General features: G+C 33.9%; 1 protein-coding gene across 1 annotated transcript in view; it reads left to right on the top strand.

Moving 5' to 3' along the window:
• LOC127562765 (complement factor H-like) overlaps positions 1 to 22,606 on the top strand; it is a 118,011-nt gene that overhangs the window by 16,960 nt on the left and 78,445 nt on the right. The window contains exons 2-5 of the mRNA XM_051998718.1: positions 13,955 to 14,140; positions 14,503 to 14,608; positions 18,975 to 19,051; positions 19,738 to 19,929. Of these exons, the coding sequence (XP_051854678.1) occupies positions 13,955 to 14,140; positions 14,503 to 14,608; positions 18,975 to 19,051; positions 19,738 to 19,929 (561 nt within the window). The remainder of the gene's footprint in view (positions 1 to 13,954; positions 14,141 to 14,502; positions 14,609 to 18,974; positions 19,052 to 19,737; positions 19,930 to 22,606) is intronic.

Here is a 22,606-nt window from a genome sequence, read left to right as displayed (position 1 = left end):
TTTTTACTCTAACTCTGTTTTAAGATCCTTTTTGAATTCTTCTAAGAGAGTCATGTGAGATGAAGACCAACTTATATCAACATTTGAGGCTTCATCTGGAGATGTTTTGCCTTTAGTATCCTCCAGGTTTGAGGTCTGTTCTTCCTCGTCTCCATAAAGCTATCTATGGTCAGAGCTCTTTTTGCTTTTTTTGCTCATTTTTAAAGGTTGTGGCCTACTCTTAGAATAAAGGGGAGATTGTCCCAAGCTTCCTCTACAGCCAACAGCAGTTTCATACTGCTATGGTCCTGGTGCTGATGACTTCCTTCCCATATTGGGTAGGCATGGCCAAGTTCCACTTTATGGGTTCAGTAGCTTACTATTTGCCTTCTGTGGTTGTGTTGGAGATCCCATAGCTAGTCTGCTGATGCACTGGCTTCTGAACCAGGACAGAGTAGCAAATACTGCTGTATTTTGGATAAAAGCCTCCTGCTAGATTCCTCAAGCAAATAAAAGCCTCTCTGGCCTAGATCTCCCAATACTACACTGCACTGCACTGCATCCTGTGCTGGCCTGCAATGTTCCCCACTGCTTGATTGAGACAGACCTTTCCTGAAGTTCTTCCAAAATATCTTCTGCTAGAAATTTGTTACACTCCAAATATTTGTGAGCTCTGTCATTCCAAAACCCATTCAGAGACTTGATCTGGTGTTGATCAGAGGGAAGCCACAAAGAGCTCAGACAAAGACCTATATATTCTCTGCTTTCTTGGCTCCATCGCACTGTTTTTTCAAGTTATTTTCATCTTTAAGAGTATGTATCTCCTTTTTGTATACTTTTTTCATAATATTCTTGTTTTTATGGGATAGTTTTTATTTTTATTTTTCAGTTTTTCTTCAATGTCTTTGATTTTTAATTCTTTTTTGAGTTCTTCTATAAATTCTTTCTGAACAGGAAGTCATTTTACGTTATTCTTTGTGATAGATGAAGCTTTTTTTTTTTTTTTTTTTTTTTTACTTTGGTGTCCTCTTCTGAAGATGAATCTTAGTCTCCTCTATAGTAAGTTTCTTATAGTAACTTCTCATAATAAGTTTCTATGGCTGTATTTTCTTTGCTGGTTCATTTTTTTTTTTAATGAAAAGTATTAATATACACACTTCTAATTGTGAGTGACAGGGATGGTGCCTCTAGCTTCACTTTAGCTCTCCCCTCTGACCTAGAACCCCAGACCAAAAGTTTTCCCCTCCTAAAAGTGTCAGCAGCCAGTAGCATCCATGCCCATTGCTTCTGCATTCACTAGGTATGCTGGCTCCTTCTTGCCCAGGTCCATACCTCCGCATCACACTGGACCTGGCATTCCTAATCAGTAAATGTTATAGTCTTCTTGGCTCAGACCCCAAACTAGGAGATGAAAGTTTCTGTGGTTTCTGCTGAGGCTCAGGTTAATCCACAGTCTGTGGTCTTTCTTCAGATCTTGGATTGTGGCAGAAGGAATCCTGTTCTGCCCCAAATCTTCTTGATTATTCACTGGTCTATGTTCACCAGGGAGTAAAAAATTTGTTTTACTTGTGAAGGGAAACTGGGGAGCTCAAAGTTTACTGACTTATTTTGCTATCTTCCCAGAATCCTTCTCTGGAAAAGTTTTTCCTTGTCTCTTTTTATGTCAGATAATTTAACCATTCTACTCCTCTCTTTCCCTTTTTTCAGTACATTCTTCTCTCATCTCTTAATTTCATTTTTTTTGTTAAAAATGGTAAAAATGTTAATTCCAATAGATGCATACATATTTATACAATTATCTTGCTGCACAAGAAAAATCAAATCAAAAAGGGGAAAAATGAGAAAAAAAAAATAAAAAGCAAGCAAACAACAAAAACAAGTGAAAATGCTACGTTATGATCCATACTCAGTTCCCACAGTCCTCTTTCTCGGTATAGATAGCTCTCTTCATCACAAGATCATTGGAACTGATTTCAATCATCTCATTGTTGAAAAGAGCCACGTCCATCAGAAATGATCATCATATAATTTTGTTGTTGCCATGTACAATGATTTCTTGGTTCTGCTCATTTCACTTAGCATCAGTTCAAGTAAATTTCTCCAGGCCTCTCTGAAACTTAATTTCATTTTTAAAAGATATCCCTTCATATTCAACTCAGTGTTTTTAGATCATGATTTTTGAGCATGAATTTTAGGTAGACCAATAATTTTTAAATCATCCTCCTGGATCTATTTTCTAGATTACTTGTTTTTGTAATGAGATATTTCACTTTTTTTTTCTGTTTTTTTTTCATTTTTTGTTTTACTTTATTGTATTTTGATTTCTCATAAAGTCATTAGCTCCCATTTTCTCAATCCTAATTTTTAAGAAATTATTTTCCTTAGTGAGCTTTTGTACTTTCTTTCCCATTTGGCCAATTTTGCTTTTTTGAGGTGTTCTTCTCCTAATTAGGTTTTTGTTATTTCCTTTTCCACCACTCCAATTCTTTTCCTAATTTTTCCTCTATCAAATCTTACTTGATTTTCAAAATCCTGTGACCAGTTTTTATTTTTCTTGGAGGTTTTGAATGTAGGAGCTTTGATTTTGTTATCTTCTTTTGAGTGTGTATTTTGATCTTCCTTGTCACCATAGTAACTTTCTAAGGCTAGAAACTTTTTCTGTTCTCTGCTCATTTTACTAGTGTATTAGTCAGCTTTTAATATTTTGTTAAAGTAGGGCTTTAACAAAGCCAGAGTGGAGGGTGCATTGTCCCAGGCTTCAGTAGTTCTAAACAGCTGTTTTCAGAGATCCTTCTAGGGAACTGACCACAAAAACTATTTTCTGTCTTGGAATTAGGAGTGTTCCCATTCCACTATAGCTATAAGATCTAGTTTGCTAAAGCAACAGAGACATTCCTTACTGCTAATGAATGTTTGTGAGCTGAGGTTTCTGGAAGCTGCCACCACCACTGCCCACTCCCACTTTTGGTTTGCTGGTTTCTAAAAGCTCTCTTATTCTACTGATGAATCTTTTCTGCTGACTTTCCAAGTTTTCTTTGGTTTCTTTAGACTGAGAAGTCTAGAAACTGCCAATATTGCTGCTGATTCAAAGGCCCCACTTTGCTGGTACAGGGGCTAAGGCTGCAGCCAGGACTGTACTGGTGCAGTTTGCACTGCAATTGCACAATGGGCTCCTACCCTGATTCCACAGTCCTTTTCTGCTGACCTTACAAATCTTTTTTGTTGTCCTTGGGCTAACAAGTCTGGAAGCCAGCTATAATTCTGCTGATTCAGAGGTCACTAGACTCATTCCTACTTTGCTGGCATGGGGCCAGGGCCAAGACTGTGGGACTGCATGCTGGATTCCCATTTTTATGTCACAGACCTTTTCTGCTGACTTTCTTAGTTGTCTCTGGCTGGAAAATTTCTACTCCATCTTTTTGGCTGTTCTGACATTATAAAATTTGTTTAGAGTTATTATTTAAAGGAATTTGGAGCAATTTAGGGGTAAGATTAGGTGAGTTCCCGCCTTTACTCCACTATCTGTGCTTTGTTCTTTTCCTCCCTTTTTAAAGTTTTATTAATTGTCTATCTTTTTCATTCTTGTTATTTTCTTTGATGAAATTTTGCATTATTTCTTTGGGGGAGGAAGGAAGAAATGAGTTTTCAATTAAATAGAGGACTTCCAAGCACTTCTGATAAAACAAAATAGAGCTCTGCAAAGAAACTTTGAAGTACAAACACAGGAATCAAAACACATTCAATAGTAAATGAATTAGTAATTATAAAGGACTTAAAAAGGACAAACTTGTTTACATTCTAAAACGGAGAGATGACACATGTGTTCCCTCGATATCTATCACCATCTGGGTCAGAGAAGGAGTCTTTCCTCTATCACATTTCTTTAATTTAATATTTCATTTCCCCCTAAATACAGGTAAAAATAATACTTTTTTTTACAAACTTATTAATCTGTTAATATTTCTTTTGGGGATCTAAATGGTGATCCATAACTTTGTTACCTTTTTTCGAGGCAATTGGAGTTAAGTGACTATCCTAGAGTCACATAGCTAGTATAAGTATTGGGAGTCATACTGGAATTCCTTCTCACTTCAAGAATTATACCATCTTTCTCCTCTCAATATAATTCTTAGAATTTTTTTTTTAATTTTTGAGTTCCAAGGTCTTTCAGTGAGAAGGCACACAATTTGATATTGTTTATACAATTGATGTTATGCAAAACATATTTCCATGCTAGTCACGTTGTGGAAAAAGCAGATTAAAAAAAATGAAGAAAAAGTATGCTTTAACTTGCATTTGGATTCCACCAGTTCTTTCCCTGGGGCTGAATACATTGGTCTTCATTGATCTTTCAGAATTGTCTTAGATTAATAAATTGTTAAGAAAAGCTGAGTCATTCATAGTTAATCATCATATAATTATTATATTTAGTTGTATTTAGCTGTTATTATGTTCAGCATCAGTTCTTGTAAATCTTTCCATGGTTTTCTGAAATTTACCTGCTCATAATTTCTTGTAGTATAATATTATTCCCTAACATTCATATATCACAACTTGTTCAACCATTCTCTAATTGATAGACATTCAGTCAATTTCCAATTTTGCCACCATAAAAAGAGCTACTATAAATATTTTTGTACATCTTATTTTTTTTCTCTGTTTTATGAGTTCTTTGGGATATAGATCTAGAAGCAGTGTTGCTGAATCACAGGGTATTAATAGTTTGTGAAAACTATTTTGGAAAATAGTTTGGAAAACCATTTTGGGGAAAAATCACAAATTGTTCTCCAGAATAGTTGGATCAGTTCACAACTCTAACAACAATGCATTAGTGTCCCACAGCCTTTTGAACACTTATCATTTTCCTTTTCATCATATTATCAAATCTAAGATGTGAGATGATACTTCAGAGTTGTTTTGATTTTCATTTCTCTAATTGATAGCTATTCAAAGCAGAGATGTTTAAACTTTTTCTACTTGCAACTGCTTTTTTAAGAAATTTTTCATAATCCCAGGCATATAAATATATAAAATAGGTATACAAATTAATCATTTAATGATAATTCATAATTTTGTGACTCCTCCCCACACATTCAGTTACAAGGCCCCATATGGAGTCACAATCCACAATTTAAGAAGCTGGGACTTTGAGCATTTTTTTCATGTCACTATAGATAACTTTGCTTCATCTGAGAATTTCCTATTCATATCTTTTGATCACTTTTGAGGATTTGAGGAATAGATCTTATTTCTATAACTTGACAGTTGTTTATATAGTTGAGAAATTAGGTCTTTATCAGAGAAACTTGCCATAAATTGTTTTCCACAGTTATGATTACTGTGTATTTCCTTCCATCCTATTTTCCCCTGTTTTTCTCTCTCTGTCTTTCTGTCTCTGTCTCTGTCTTTCTCTTCTCTCTCTCTCTCTCTCTCTCTCTCTCTCTCTCTCTCTCTCTTTCTTTCTCTCTCTCTCTTTCTCCTATCACCCCATCCATTCCCAAAAGTGTTAAATTTCTGATTTTACCTTTTTAACCTTCCTCATTTCCTCTTCTATCAGCATACCTTCTCTTATCCTTTTTCCTTTCTACTTCAAGAGGTAATAGAGATTTCTCTACCCAACTGAGTATATGTTATTTCCTCTTTGAGACAATTACAATGAGATTAAGGTTCATGAGTTCCCTTCAATTTCCATCTTCCCCACGACTATAAAAGCTCTTTTGTGCCCCTATAAGATAATTTACCTTTACCTTTCCCCTTCTCCATGTATTCCTTTCTCATCCATTAATTTTATTTTATTTTTAAATAATCATCCTATCATATTCAATTTGTGCCCATTCTCTTTCTAAAGTATAACCATTTTAACTGCCCTAATAATAAGAGAGATTTTAAGAGTTACAAGTATAATTTTCCCCATACAGGAATACAAATTGATGAACCCTATGGAATCCTCCATGATTTCACTTTCCTGTTAACCTTTTTATACTTGTATATGAAAGGCAATTTTCTATTCAGCTCTGGTCTTTTCATCAGGAATACTTAAAAGTCTTCTATTTCATTGGATGCCCATTTCTCCCCCCTGAAGATTCTCTTTACTGGAAAGGTGATTTTTAGTTATAATCCTAGCTCTTTTCCCCTATGGAAGATTTATTTCAAATCTTCTCATTCTTTAATTTAGAAACTGCTAAATTGTGTGTTATTCTGACTGAGAATTCACCATATTTGAATTGTTTCTTTTTTTGCTGTTTGCAATATTACTCTGACTGTGGTTCCACTAAAAAAAATTTTTTATGGATGCTTATAATATTTTCTCCTTGGACCTGGGAGTTTTAAAATTTGGCTATAATATTCATGGGATTTCTCATTTTAGGATCTCTTTTTAGGAGGTTTTCAGAATATCAACACAATTTTCCTTGATATTTTCTAGAAAGATGATTTATAGGATTTTTTATTGTGATTTTCAGGTAGTCTAATAATTATTAAATTATCTCTACCAAACCTATTTTCCAGGTCAGTTGTTCTTCCAATGAGATATTTCACATTTCCTTCTGTTTTTTTTTCATTCATTTGATTTTGTTTGATAGTTTCTTGATAGCTTATAAAGTCATTATTTTCACTTGCTGAATTCTAATTTTTAAATTGTTATTATTTCTTCAAGGAACTTCTGTACCTCCATTTCCATTTGGCCAATTCTAATTTTTAAGAATTTTTTTTATTCAGTGTATTTTCATGCTTTTTTCCCCCTATTTGGCTAATTTTTCTTTTTGGATAATTTTTGTATATCTTTTCTCATTTGGCCAATTCTTTTTCAAGACATTCTTCTCTTCATTCAATATTTGTTTCTTTTTACCATTTATCTATTCTATCTTTTAAGGTGTTTTTTTTTTTTTTTCTTCAGTATTTTCGGTGCTTCCTTTACCAAGTTCTTGACTCTTTTTTTCATGATTTCCTTATATCACTCTCATTTGTCTTTCAAATTTTCCCTCTACCTCTTTTATTTCATTTTTAGAATCCTTTTCTTCCATGGCCTACAACCAATTCAAATTTTTCTTTAAGACTTTGCATGTCACAATTTTGACTTTGGTTTCTTCTTTTGAGTTTGTGTCAAAAGACCTTCCCTGTCACCATAGTAACTTCTTATAGTTAGGACCTTTTAATACTCTTTACTCCTTTTCCGGCTTATTTCTTGACTTTTAACTCTATGCTAATGTGGGGTTCTGCTGCCAGAGTGGAAGGAGCACTGTTCCAAACTTCATGTTTTTTATGAGGCTGTTTTCAGAGATAATTCTGGGGATCTTTTAGTTTTTAGTTCTTCTAAGGCAATATGATTTAGGAAAACATAATGTTTACTAGTCTCCTGAGCTGTGATCTGTGAATATTTGTTTTCATCAAATTTTACAATGTTTATTGAGATCCTAAAACTCATCAAAATACTCCTAAAACATCCAATTCATAATTTAGACATTTTCAGTAGGCAATAACAAATTTAGCTTCTAAATAGTTTTTGTATCTGCCTTTTATCTTGGCAATCTCCAACATGGCCAGTATTGGAAATATATATAGAAAAGAGAGACATCTAAAGTTAAAATTCTATTCCTTGAGATTTTTTGTGAAAGTATATGTACAGGAAAGAGTAAGTTTACTAAAACTGAAGCTTAGAGTATCTTTTGCCTGAAAAAAGACTTCCCTTACTATCTTAAAATACTTATTTTTACTGAGAAGAATAAAAGCAGATTAGAGACTAAATCTAAATTATCTCCCATAAAATAGAGGCTTACCTAAATCATCCCCAAGAAAGGGGGAATTTAGCTTTGCTCAGAGAAAATTTAGCTTGAGACCTGAGGAGAAGTTTAGCCTCTAGAACAGTTCACTAAAAGGAGTTCTGAAGGGAAGTCTGTGGCGGGGAAGGAAGGAGTAGGGGCCCTTGCTGAAATCCCATCATAGGCTGATAAAAATCTGTGATGAAGAGAAATAGAGGCACAAATGTTCTGATCAGTTGCCAGTTGTAGAGATCAGTGGCCCCTCAGTGACTAGAAATGTATTAAAACAGGCAGTACAATATTTTATAAAGTTTGTAAAAGTAGGGTGCTTACAATTAACCTGACTTAATAAAGAGGGGATTTTCAAGATCTATGACAAGTAAAACACATAATTAATCATTATTCTCTAGAAATTCCAGTGTTAAGTAATCCTTTACTGATGGTAAGGCAAATCACCTTATCAATCCAAGCATTTATCTGCTTCCTCTCCCTTCTGGGAGAAATGTTCAAGTTGCAGTTTAGAGCAGGGAGGGGGAAGAAATTATGTTTTGATTATGGTCATACCTTTTAATGTTAAGTAATCAACTAAATCAAACTATCCTTTAAATAAATAGTGATTCCAGTTATTAGAAACAATCTGCAACCAACAATTAATAAATAATACAGAATAAAGTGGAGTATATACAGTTTCAATTGCATTCCTTTCAACTAGTTTCCTTTTTAAGCATTGGCTTATCTGGCACATCAGGTTCTATTTACTTCTGGATATTTTTCATGCATTTCTAGATTGAATGGAGAAACTTGCTTCTGTTTCTTTTTTTTTTCTCTGTCATTGGTCTTTCTGGTGTTCTTTTCAGATATTTACAGGGCTTTATGTGAAAAAAACTCCTCTACAACCTTTCATGTCACAATTTTAGCTATAACACCTAAGTTCTACTTTAATTTGTATTATCCTCTATTTTAGATTTATGACATGATACTTGTAATGACCGCGTATTTAAAGTCAGCCGGAGTCAGGAATTCAGGTTAAGGGAAAAATCTTCAATATTTATTGAAGTGAAGAGGTGAATAAAGATTGCTATAGCAAATATAGGCAAGAAAGATTGCGATAGCAAATATAGGCAGTTGCGACAGGAAGCCAGCTAAGAGAGAGCGACGCGAGCCGAGCCAACCGTGGAGCCAACCGTGGAGGCAACCGTGGCAATGGCCGTCCCAAAAGTCTCTCCTCCCCTTACTTTTCCACTCCCCTGCCTCCACCACCAAAATCATCATTTCCTATACAACACATCAGGACTTGCACAAAGAGTGGGTGGGGGCCATTCTTTCTCCAAGCTTACATATTAATAGAGTATGGTCCAATTACTATTTAGCCTTATGTGCTTGGGACCTCAGTGCATCAACTCAAGCCTCAGCCCATTACATCTCCCGCTTTCTTTTGTTTTAGAACACAGGTGATCATGCCATCCCTGACTCTTCAGGGAGGTCAGAGCCCCCAAGGGGAGGTGATCACACCCTCCCTGATTTCTCAGGAAAGGAGGTGAAAGCACTGAAAAGGAAGTGATCACGACCCTCCTGACTTCTCAGGAAGGGAGGTGAAAGCACTAAAAAGGAGATAATCACGCCCTCCCTGACATCTCAGGAAGGGAGATGAAAAGCACCAAAGGGAAGTGGGGTTGCTAGCAGGTTTCTGGGCTCAAGGGTCTTATTATGCACAAACCCATCAGCATGGGAACACATAGCACATAGCAACAACGCAGAGACTATTAGTGATGACTCTCCCCACAGTCAGTGCAGGCTTGATGTGGTGTAACAAACATGAATTATACACCCAAGTAACGGTATAACAAACAATATAAATCAACATTGTGTTGTAAAAGATTGCCAGAAGTCCTAGAAGGAGAGTATGTAAACAGCAGTCACACATACACCTCTTCAGCAGCCAAGAGATAGTCCAAAACCAATCTATTGTCCATTGCTTCACATATCAGGGAATCCAATGATCCCCCCAAGTTTTTGAAGTCCAGCAAAAGTCTTTTTGTCTTAGGGAATCCAATGATTCCAGCAGATTTTGAAGTCCTGTAACAGTCTTATCATTTCTCAGAAAATCCAATGATTCCTGAGGGCTTTCAAGTCTTATGTCTCAAAGAATCCAATGATTCCTGAAGGATTTAAAGTCCTACAACAATCTACTGTCTCAGAGAATCCAATGATTTCTGAGGGTTTTGAAGTCCAATGATTTTCTATGTCCATGAGTCAAACGCCATAACTGCCACACTCTTTCAATGGTGAGCACAATCAGCAACAGAACCACCCAATGTTTCTTGGGTCTTCTCCTTCGTTTCAAGGGTCTGCTCCGTCTCTCTGCGATGGACAAGGCGAATACGGCTCGTTGGCACCCATCTGATTCCTTCTCCACCTGTAGAGATACAAGCAAACTCTCTCCCCCAAGCAGTTAGCCTATCTGGTCCCTTCCATTCACCACTTTCTGGGTGTCTCCACATCACCTGGCGATTATCTAAAGATAGTGGAGCTGCTCGCACTGGACATTGCCCTTCCGGTGGGTTATAAAACCTGTCTGCCGGAGCCAGTGCATCTTTGTCAAAAATCAAGAAGTTAATAGTATAAAGTGCTAGATTTAGAAGCTCTCTAGGGTTACCTGTGGCTCCCCCTTTCTTTTGTTTTTGGAGCAGCGTCTTAATATCTCTGGTTCTCCTCTCTACTATTGCCTGTCCTTGAGGATTAAAGGGTATGCCAGTGGTGTGTAAAATCTTATACTGTGCACAAAAGTGTGCAAAATGTTTGGAGGTATATGCAGGACCATTGTCTGTTTTTATTGCTTGTGGCACACCCATAATGGCAAATGCTTGCATGAGGAATTCAGTGACCACTCGGGCTGTCTCTTTTGCTGCTGGTATGGCAAAAGTGAATCCTGAAAAGGTGTCTACCACAACATGGATAAAAGACAGACGACCGAAAGATTTATAATGGGTCACATCCATTTGCCAGATTTCATTGGGTCTCAAACCACGAGGGTTCTTCCCTGGAGGCAGTGTAGGAGCATGGAAAGGAAGGCAAGCTGTACAGCTTTTTACTATGCTCCTAGCTTCCTCTTTTGTAATCCCAAATTGTAAACGCAAAGCTTGAGCAGCCTGATGGTACTTAGAATGGGATTCCTGGGCCTCCTGAAATAAAGGCGTACTGGCTAACATAGTTAAAAGGCTATCTGCCTTTGAATTCCCATCAAAAATAGGGCCTGGGAGTCCACTATGTGAGTGGACATGCAAGATATAAATCTTACCTGGATGTTTTCTTACTTGCTCCTGAAGTTCCTTAAAGAGCTGATATATATTAGAAGCTGCAAATTTTATTTGGGCTGTGGCAATTCTTTGTACCACACCTACTGAATAGGCTGAATCAGATATTATATTTATGTCTCCTGGGTAATAAGTGAGAGCTAACATGATTGCATATAATTCGTTCTGCTGAGTGGACTGAAAAGGAGTTCTGACTACTCTCTTTATAGTTAAGTCATGAGAGTATACAGCACAAATATTGTCTTTGGATGCATCTGTAAAGATAGTTGGTCCTTTAAGAGGAACTTTAGAAACTTTTTCTTCAAGAATCCATCGCCAATTATGTAAAAGTCTGGTTATCTTTAATGGAGACCCATGTATAAAATTGGGAGCCATGGCTAATAAAATTTGCCACTCTGGGATGGTCTCACAACACACATTAATTTGTGTATTGGTGTAAAAGGTGTATATCTTATCAGGTCCCACGTTGGGCGCCAAATGTAATGACCGCGTATTTAAAGTCAGCCGGAGTCAGGAATTCAGGTTAAGGGAAAAATCTTCAATATTTATTGAAGTGAAGAGGTGAATAAAGATTGCTATAGCAAATATAGGCAAGAAAGATTGCAATAGCAAATATAGGCAGTTGCGACAGGAAGCCAGCTAAGAGAGAGCGATGCGAGCTGAGCCAACCGTGGAGCCAACCGTGGAGGCAACCGTGGAGGCAACCGTGGCAATGGCCGTCCCAAAAGTCTCTCCTCCCCTTACTTTTCCACTCCCCTGCCTCCACCCACCAAAATCGTCATTTCCTATACAACACATCAGGACTTGCACAAAGAGTGGGTGGGGGCCATTCTTTCTCCAAGCTTACATATTAATAGAGTATGGTCCAATTACTATTTAGCCTCATGTGCTTGGGACCTCAGTGCATCAACTCAAGCCTCAGCCCATTACAGATACTGCTTATTATTATCTATTGTCATTTTTTGGCATTATTTTATAAATTGAATTTACATTCCAAACTGGAATTGCATTTGGTTGAAATTACTTTGTTGATTAAGTCAAGTATTTGATGAGTAGGAGTCTTTCTGAGCTCTTTTGGTGGCCTTGTAATGATTAAACCTCTGTATATAATTATAATTATAATCAATTTGACATAATTTATGTTGCTTACTTCCAATTCTTCATTTTCAGTTACTTTTGAAATATTTCTGATTTCTTGTTTCAATTGTGCATCATATTTTTCTCAGTAATATTTGTTTTATTACTTTTGTATTACTTTCAATATTTTCTCTCATAGATAAGTGATCTGACTATATAAAGACAGCTGATTCAAGGATAACTACCATATTGATATGTCTTATCTGTTAAAATATAATGTTACATTTTTGTTTACTATTTAATGTTTCATATATTCACTATATGCTTATTTTTTTTCAGATAAAGTATTCTTGGTGTAAAGACATGAGGCTGCTGTGTTTTCAACAAATCATTGATCTTCTAATTCATCCTTTCTAAACTGTACTCTCACACAAATCTCACCATTCTCATATTTTTCCAATTTTTCTTCTTAAAGACACCATATGTCAGGATGTATGTTTATCTGGAGTATCTTATTAAGTTTTTAGAAATTCTTTATCTCCCCATCCTGTGCAATCAATATTATTACATAAGCTGTAGTTATTTTCATGGTTGTCTACTCATTATTTTGAACTGATAGTTTTAGAAATGTTTTAGAGGCAGATAGGTGGTGCAGTGGAAAGCATGCTAGACCTGGACTCAGAAAGAGTTAAGTTCAAAGTGGCCTTAAACACTTATTATTTGTATAAACCTCGCCAAGTCAGATCACTTTGATTTGTCTCAGCTTTCTCTTCTGTAAAAGGGTGATAATAATAACAAAGCGCTTAATTGATCATCTGAGCTGATTTGGCTGGTATTGGGGGTTAGGTATATGTCCTCATCTAAGAATAATAATATTTATGTAGTACTTAGTATGAGTCAAGCACATTTTTCCTCACTATTCCATGTGCTTCCATCATAGACAAAAGTGAATCACTCTTCAGGTTAGGTATATGAGAATCTGAGTACTACTGGTAGAATAATTTTAATACATACTCTAAGTATATATCAATTGTAATATGAATTTGGTAAATAATATGAATACATAATAACCATTCATATACAGCTTTAAATTCTGAAGAGAATTTTGCATACATGGATAAAGGCCATACTTTTATTTAATTACATAATTCCTCTTATAAGAAGTAGCATGATATAGTGTGAAGCTTCTTAAATTGTGAGTCATGATCCCATGTGTGACCATATAACTGAATGAGAGGGTCACAAAATTCTGATTTATTATGATTAAAGTTTGATTTGTATACCAATTTAATATGCCTATATAATTGGTGTCATGCAAAAACTTAGTGGAAAAAGTTTAAGAAGCCCTGATATATAGTATGTAGAATTCTAAACTTTAAATCAGAAATATGAATTCAAACTCTGCTTCAAATACATACTATGTGACCATAGTCAAGTCACTTAACTTCTATGTAGTCTCAGTTTCCTCATTTGTAAAATGAGAATAATAATAGAATCTTACTATTGTGAAATCAAAGTTGTTGCAAACCTTAAAATACTTTTTATTTCAGCTCTTGTCCTCACTATGATGATGAAGGAAGCCCTTTCTAATGGTTATGCACTCTAGTATGAAGATCATTTAGGTCCACATTCTGCTATTAATTAACCTAACTTATTAATTGATGTTTGATCCTGGGCAATTCACTTTACTTATATGAATAAACCTCAGTTTTCTTATATGTAAGATAAACTCATTGGAAGGAAGCTCTGTGATCTCTTGCAGCTCAAAAATTATACTCTTTTATTTTTAGTTAATTAACTTGGCATTTCTCACCCTCCCTCCCACAGACTGTAATGATGCTCCTCCAAGAAAACCTACAGAAATTCTATCAGGGACATGGTCTAAGTCAGTATATCCAGAAGGTACACGTGCTACTTACAAATGTCGACCTGGATATAGAACACTTGGAAGTATAGTAATGGAATGTAAGCATGGAAAATGGGAGTCTCTTTACCCATCTCGAGTTTGTATGAGTGAGTATTTCTTGTTTTTATATAATTTCTGTTTATTTAGATGCATACTTCAAATTCTTTTCAATATGTTGAAAAATTTAAACATTATGGTGTTTTACATAAAAAGTTATGTTCCTAAAAAGAAATAATTTTACTGAATTATTGCAAAAAACCCCAGAATATTTATTATAAGATGCTTTGTATTTGTCTATAGAGAAATTTCAAGCATGCTCCCACTATGTAAAAATTGATTTCTAGGACATCTACCAAAAAACAAGTCTCTGCATAATGCAGAGTTATGTTCATCTCACTCAATAACAGGGACAAAAAAAGATATTTTTATTTGCCATATCATTATTTTATATTTTATCATTTTATTTTAGGAAAGCCCTGTGGTCACCCTGGAGATATTCCGTTTGGTTCTTTTGAACTTTTGGAAGATACTGAATTTTTATTTGGATCCCGGGTTGTATATAAATGTAATGAAGGGTAGGTGTAAAGAATTTTAAACTACTGGTAGCAAAATTATCAGAGTGAACAGATAAACTAATAAATTTTTTTAAAACATATTTTAGAGATATGTAAGCAGAAGAATTATGGTGAGATAGTAAATGATGAAAGGGTAAACACTGAGGTTCTAGCTATACTAGTGTCATTATTCAAATGCCTGCAGTTAGGAAGTTGTCTTATTTTGTTGGAAACCTGTCATCTTTGTGGTTTAGGTGTCAGTGTAATTTCAAAAGTGAAAGGTTTTAGTGAGGGCAAAATTCTGGATCTTATAATTTTAGAGAGGTATATGGAGCACTCAGAGGTTTCGTGACTTTCTTGGGGTGACAAAACTATTATATTTTGAAATATATAATGCACTTAGATCTTCCTCCTCTTAAGAGGGCTTTTTACTGTACCATAGGGCTGTTCTACAGAATGGAATGGGGCAGCAAAAATATTTTTCACTTGAAAATATTCACTAATTAATAGAACACTTATAAAATCTGTTCTTGGAAAAGATAGATGGTGCAATGGCTCTGGAGTCAGGAGGACCCGAATTCAAATGTGATCTCAGACACTTAACATTTATTAGCAGTGTGACTGGGCAAGTCTTAATCCCAATTTCCTTGCCAAAAAGAAAATTATGGAATTAGTTTTCAAATATTCTTGCTTTATAATAATGTTTACCTGCTTTTCATCCTTCTATGAGAAAGTCAGACATGTAATCACTTAAATTTGTCAAGAAATGACACTCCCCAAATCACCATTTTGTCATCTTTGATTTAATAGAAAAAATTGTAAACATAGCTTGCTTTAAAATGCAAAATTAATTATTTTTGTTATTGTTAATTTAATTTTAAAGATTAAGTTCCAAAGAAACATTTTTATTATTTGCTTAAAATGATGATGTTCATTTTTTAGCAGATTGACTTTAACTGGTAAATTTTTGGTACTAAATATGTTTTTATGAGGACCTGCCAAATCCATTTTTTCTAATTTTGCCTTTTAAAATAAATTTTATAGATTTATTTTTTAATCACCAAAATTTCTCCCAGTAGCTTTTTCCCTTTCCTTTCCATAGAACTATTCCATGCAACAAGTAATATTTCTATAGATAAAAAAAAGTTTGAAAAAGTATACTCTACCTTCTTTGTTGACTTCCTATCTCTGCAAAGGATAGCATTATCTTTTTTTTTTTTTTTTGGCTGAGGCAATTGGAGTTAAGTGACTTGTCCAGGCTCACATAGCCAGGAAGTGTTAAGTGTCTGAGGTCAGATGGAAATTCAGGTCATTCTGACTTCAGGGGTGGTGGTCTATCCACTGTACCACCTAGCTGCCCCACTATCATTTTTTAATGTCTCTTTTGATGCTATATTGTCCTTTCTAATTTTTCATCTTTCCCTTTCTTTTTTTTTTTTGGTGGGTTCTTTATATATTGCTGTAATCATTGTATATATTGCTTTCTAAACTCTGTTTACTTACTTTGCACCATTTCATAACAATCATATTATGTTTATCTATATTCATCATTTCTAATGCAAAATATTCTATTATATTCATATACCAAAATTTGTTTAGGCTGTATCCAAATTATGCTGTTTCCAATTCTTTGCCATCACAAAAAGTGCTGCTATGAATATTTTGCTGGGTTTGATAACTTTCATCATATCAATACAACCTCTTTGAAATACATGCCTAATTGTGGAATCTTTGAATTAAATAGCTATTTTGTTTATTTTACTTTCTTGATTATTAATTAATTTTCAAAATATTTGAAATTATTTACAGTTCTAGCAACAATGTATTTATTAGTAGTGTAACTATCTTTCCATAACCCCTCCAAAAAAGTGACTGTTCCTATATTTTGTCATATTTATCAGTTTTTAGATTATAGATCAAAAGTTTAGTGTTATATTAATTTGAAATTTACTTAGTAATAGTCATTTGGACCATTCTTTCATATGATTACTAATAGGTTGTAATTTTGTGTATGTATATTCCTTTCCCTTGACAATAACAATTGTGAAAAGGCTTATGGATTTTCTTTGTTTTGTTGAACAATAGAGTTGAAGGAGGATGTTTACATATCTTGAATATCCATCCATTTTGACAATTTTTTTTCAAAATTGTATTCTTCACTTTTTATCCTAAGTTCATTAGTTGTGTTGTATCAAAGCTTTGCTATTTCATATAATCAGAGTTTTATCTTCTATAACTGTCTCAATCACTTATTTGATGAAGAATATAATTTCTACATATATCTATTAAACCATATAATCTGTTGTCTTTTTCTATTTTTGTTTTATGATTTTTAATATTAAGGCTATACATCCATCTATAATTTATTATGTATTATATGTGTGATATAAAGTATATTGCAATACTTTTTTTTCTAGTTAGCTTTCCAGTTTTCTTAGCAATTTTTATGAAATAAGGAGCTCTTTCCACAGAAACTTGTTTTACAGTTTATCAAAAATTGGGTCACTGATTTCTTTGTTTAAAATTCTCCTTTGTCTAATATATTCCATTCATTTTCCTCTCTACTTTTTAAACTAATACAATATAAATTTATTGACCAATGCTTTATAATAGACTTTGATATCTGGAAGTGCTATTCTAGAAATATTATTCTTCCTTCACTTACACTTTTAAAAAATTCCCCATTGGGGATTTTGTTTTAGATTTGAATCATTTTCATTGGATTTTTTTCCATTTCACCAATTTTATTTTTTAAGGAGTTATTTTCTTTTTCCATTTCACCAAATCTATTTTTAAACAAGTGGTTGTCTTCAGTATTTTTAAAAAAATTTTTTAGAATCTAGTATTTTTTAAGGAGTTGTTTTCTTTGGTTAATTTCTGTTCCATTTTCCAAACTCTTGCAAAGTTCTCATTTTCTTTCCCCATTTTTCTTCTAATTCTTTAAAATATCTTTTTAAAATTCTTCTAAAAGAATCTTTTGAGTTGAATACCAGTTATATCCCTCTTTGACACTTCATCTAGAGGTGGTTTGTTTTTAGTGTCCTCAGAATTTGAGTTCTGTTCTTCCCTGTCTCCACAATAGCTATCTATAATCAGAGCTCTTTTTGGTTTTTTTGCTCCTTTTTAAAGGTTAAGGTCTGTTCCTAGGACACAGGGAAGATTGTCCCAAACTTACTTTACAGGGCAACAGGAGCTTCACACTGCACTGGGGCTGGGGTTGAAGCATGTTTCTCCCCTGTTCTGGATAGGCCTGACCAAGTCCTACCTGTTATGCTGGGATTAGGGGATCACTATTTGCTATACTATTTGGTTTCATAACTAGTCTGATTATCCACTGGCCTTCTGAACAAGGACAGAGTAGCTAACACTACTGTATTTTGGTTAAGAGCCTCCTATTAGATTCCTCACATGGGGCTGCTCCACCCAGGACCTCCCTGAATTGCTGCACTGGGCCACATCCCCCTTGCCCAATTGAGATATCTTTCCTGAATCCTTCCAAGATATCTTCTGCTGGAAATTTGTCACATTTAAATATTCATGGATTCTATCACTCTAAAATCCATTGAGAGACTTGATCTAGTGTTGATTCTGAGGGAAACCAGAAAGAACTCAGGCAAAGTCCTGTCTATTCTCTGTCATCTTGGCTCCATCCCCTGGGATGATTAATATCAACAAAAACTGAACAAGGCTAATGACAAATAATGTCATCAGGGAGATGTATTAGTAGAAAAGGAGCAAGTCTAATTATTCAACAAAAGTGAACTAATACCTGATTGGCAGCCTATATTATTTACAAATATCTACACTATATCAAGAAATCTAGCTTGAAGGCCTCAAGAAACACTGAGTCTATACTTCTTCATCCAGTCCACCCATTTCTTTTGGACAACACATGGAGGATTTATCAAGGACAGAGACAATTGTTTATAAAGCATGTCTTGAATTGGTTGCAAAAATGCTTTGTTGAAGGAGTACTCAAAATTACATGGCACAGTGTACAAATTGTTATATGTGAAATCAGGAAGAAAGACCTGAGTTCAAACTTGACCTCAAACATTTACAAGCTGGGTTACCCATGCAAATCATTCTCTGTTTTCCTTAGTTTCTTTATCTGCAAAATGGAGTTAATAATAACAATAATTTTAAAGCTTGTTGTGAGATAGAGTTAGATATTTTAAAGTACTTTGCAAACATTAAACTTCTATATAAAAGCAAGCTATCATTATTATTATTATATCATTGAACTATGAAATTTTATTTTCATTGAAAGGAATTTTGGCCACAAGCTAATTAATATTCAATTGTTATTTTTCTTTAAAAGGTGCTTCAAAAGTGCTATGAACCACACACAAACCTGATCTTGCTTTCAATTGCTTTATATTTACAGATATCAATTAATAAGTCCAGTCAATTTTCGTGTATGTGAAGCAGATGGATGGAGCAATGATGTCCCTTTCTGTGAAGGTACATTTGTGTGACAAATATATTTTATAATGATTTTAATGAGAATTTTAAATAAACATTTCCTTATGCTTAATATTCCTATAAATCAATAAACTTCTTTGCTACATATTTTTAAAAATAAAATTCACCATTGCTTATATTTGTAGCCAATAATAAATAAATGGTAACTAGTGTTTCTTAATGTTTCAGGCATTTAAATTCATCACAACCATCATACAGACTTGCAATTAGAATATTATTATTTTTAGACTTTTAGGAACACTGAAGATTATCATAGACTATAAATCATAATTTTAGACTTGAAAGAGACCTTAGAGCCACCTATTCCGACCTCTTCATCATTGATCCATAGAAGTCCATATTAGCTTCTCAAAGTCACATAGCTAGAAAAATGAGGCAACATTTAAATCCATGTTGTTTGATTTAAAATTCAATGCTCTTTTTATTAGCATCCAAGTTAAAAAAAAACAATGTTATTTTTTAATGAAGTAAAGATGGATATTATAAATATTGGTTAAATAACATAGATTATATCATTATAGATATAATCAGTCTTAAAATCTCTGCGGTTGAAATATTCAAATAATTTTGTTATTTTATAAATCCATTTTTACGTTAGAATTTCATTTACAATAGATATTGCAAATTATTTAACTACTTCTATAAGTATATGTTTACATTTTTAGTGGTTAAGTGCTTACCAGTGACAGCACCAGAGAATGGAAGAATTGTCACAAGTTCACTTGACCCAGAAGAGGAATTTACTTTTGGCCAGGTAGTACAGTTTGAATGTAATCCAGGTTTTAAGCTGAAGGGGCCTAGAGAAATACACTGCTCAACAAGTGGTGATTGGAATGAACAAGAACCTCAATGTGTGGGTAAGAAAAGTTTACTTTTATTTGGCTTCATTTACATCTTGTCCTTATGTAATTTAGAATTTTTTTGGATTATGTGTATAATATAAAGAGAATGCTAAAGGGTGTGTGTGTGTGTGTGTGTGTGTGTGTGTGTGTGTGTGTGAAGATGGTTAAGATATTTGTCTTAGACAGTTATGATTTTGCTACCATTCATTAACAATTACAACAAGAAATAATTTACCAGAAGATTACTCTTGCTTTTAGATGCCAATCAAGAGTGTAAGCAATTTCTCTCTTAATTTTTTTTTGCATTTCATTTTTTATTTATCTTCATGTGAATATCTCTGTCTCTGTCTCTGCCTCCCTCTGTCTCTCTGTTTCTGTCTCTCTATCTCTCTTTCTCTGTTATTCTGTTTCCATCTCTCCCTTTAATTTCTTTGGCTTTCTCTCTTTACTCTCTTCCTTTTCTTCTTTCCTCAATTCTATTCCACTGATCTCTAAAAATGCCATCCCATGATTACTCATCCTTTCCTTGTTAATTTTTTTTTGCTGAGGCAATTGGGGTTAAGTGATGATAAATTTCTTCATAATTTTCTTTATTTCTTTAATCTATATTTCTCTTTCACTTCCCTCACCATGAGTTATCCCTATATCTTTTCAAAATCTTGCTTTCACCTCCATTACTAAAATTGCTTCTCCAAAGATTATCAATTACCTTTTAATCTTATATTCAATTGCTTATTCTCATTCTTCATTTCTTTCATCTTCTCTATAATATTTAACTATATGGATTAACTCTTCTTTCCTTGATATTTTCTCTTTACTTCCCCAGAGATTCTCTTAGTTTATTCACTTTTCTAGTCCTTCTCTATCTTCTTGATTGGTTCATTTTCATTTTTCTCTACCACCTCCCTTTAATAAATGTTCTGTTCTCATTTTGCTTATTTTCTCACTCTACCTTTTCACCTACTTCTATATCTTTTCTTATGCAGATGATTATCTATGACCAATAAGCAATCAATTCCTAAATCATGCTATCTGATCTCTGTTTCAGTTTGTACTAGCAAGCTGCTTATTAGACTTTTCCTTTTAGATAGTTCAGTGGCATTTTAATATCAACTTAAAAATTAAAATCTGCATTCCTTCTCATTCTAAATTCTACAACTAGCCTGATTTTTGATGCCATTAACATTCTCCTAATATGTATATGTAAACTGAACATAATATTTTATTCTTCCTCCTACTGCAAACCATACATCTAATGTGTTGTAAAGTCTAGCTAATTATACTTCCAAAATATCTGTTGCATATACGCCTTCTTTACATTACTATTACCATCAACATAATTAAAGTTATTGGCAACTTTCACCAAAATGTGTTAGTGGTCTCTTAAAGATCGTTCTCTTTCTAAATTGCCTATCTAATATTGAACTTTTCCTTTCAATTCTACTCTTTTATGGCAAGCTATCTGAAAAACATTGTAATCTCAAAGCAAACAAGGTGAAAACAAATCTGCTCCCTTTACTCCATATCTCATATTATTCTTCTCCATTACAGAAATATAACATTAATGTCCAAAGCAATGAACATTAAAATAATGTTAAGTGTATTATCAGTCTTTTTTCTTCATTATAATCTGACAAGAAAATTGTAAAAGAAATCATGTTATGAATGAAAACATAGATCCACCCCCTCCCAAAAAAAAAAAAAAAAAAGGAAAATCCTCAAGAAAATAAAGTGTTTTTTTTACATGTTTCAATCTGTATTCAGATACAATCAGTTGTTTCTCTTGGTATAGAATGCATTTTTCATAAATCCTTTAGAGTAATCTTGGATTATTGTATTGCTGAGAAGAACAAAGTTGTTCACAGCTGATCGTTCCAGAAGATTGCTATTTGTACACAACACATTTCACTTTGCTTGAGCTCATAGAGGACTTTCTGGGTGTGTCTGAGAGCATCCTGCTCATCATTTCTTATACAACAATAGTATTCCATTATAATTACATATCAAAATTTATTGAGCCAGTCCCCAATTAATGGGCACCTCCTCAATTTCCAATTCTTTGCCCTGAGAAAATTATAAATATAAATATTTTAATATATAAGTCCTTTGTTCTTTTTAGATTTTTTAAAATCTCATTTGGGATACATGCTTAGTAATGGTATTGTTAGGTCAAAGAATATGCATGATTTTACAGCCCTTTGGTTATAATTCTAAATTGCTCTACAGAATGGTTGAATGATTCACAATTCCATCAACAATGCCTCATTTCCCCCACATTTCCTCCAATATTTATAATTTCCCTTTTCTGACCCATTAGTCAACAATAGGTATGAAGTAGTGCCTCAGAATTGTTTTAATTTGCATTTCTCTAATCAATAGTGAGTTAGAGTATTTTTAAATATGGCTATAAATAACTTGATTAGTTCTGAAAACTGTTCATACCTTTTGATCATATATCAGTTGAGACATGGCTCTTATTTTTTTTTAAATAAATTTGACTCAGTTTTCTAAATGTTTGAGAAATTAAGCTTTCATCAGAGAAACTTGCTTCAAAATTCTTTTTGCAATTACTATTGCTAACTGTATTTCCCCCCTTCTTTTTATATTTTCTATCTCTCCTTTCACCCATTCCCTCCTCAAAAAGGTTTTATTTCTGACCACCTCCTCCCCTAATATGCTCTCTCTTCTATCG

This window comes from Antechinus flavipes, chromosome 4, assembly GCF_016432865.1.
Source record: "Antechinus flavipes isolate AdamAnt ecotype Samford, QLD, Australia chromosome 4, AdamAnt_v2, whole genome shotgun sequence".
Lineage (NCBI taxonomy): Eukaryota > Metazoa > Chordata > Mammalia > Dasyuromorphia > Dasyuridae > Antechinus > Antechinus flavipes.
This window is presented reverse-complemented; position numbering and strand designations above follow the sequence as displayed.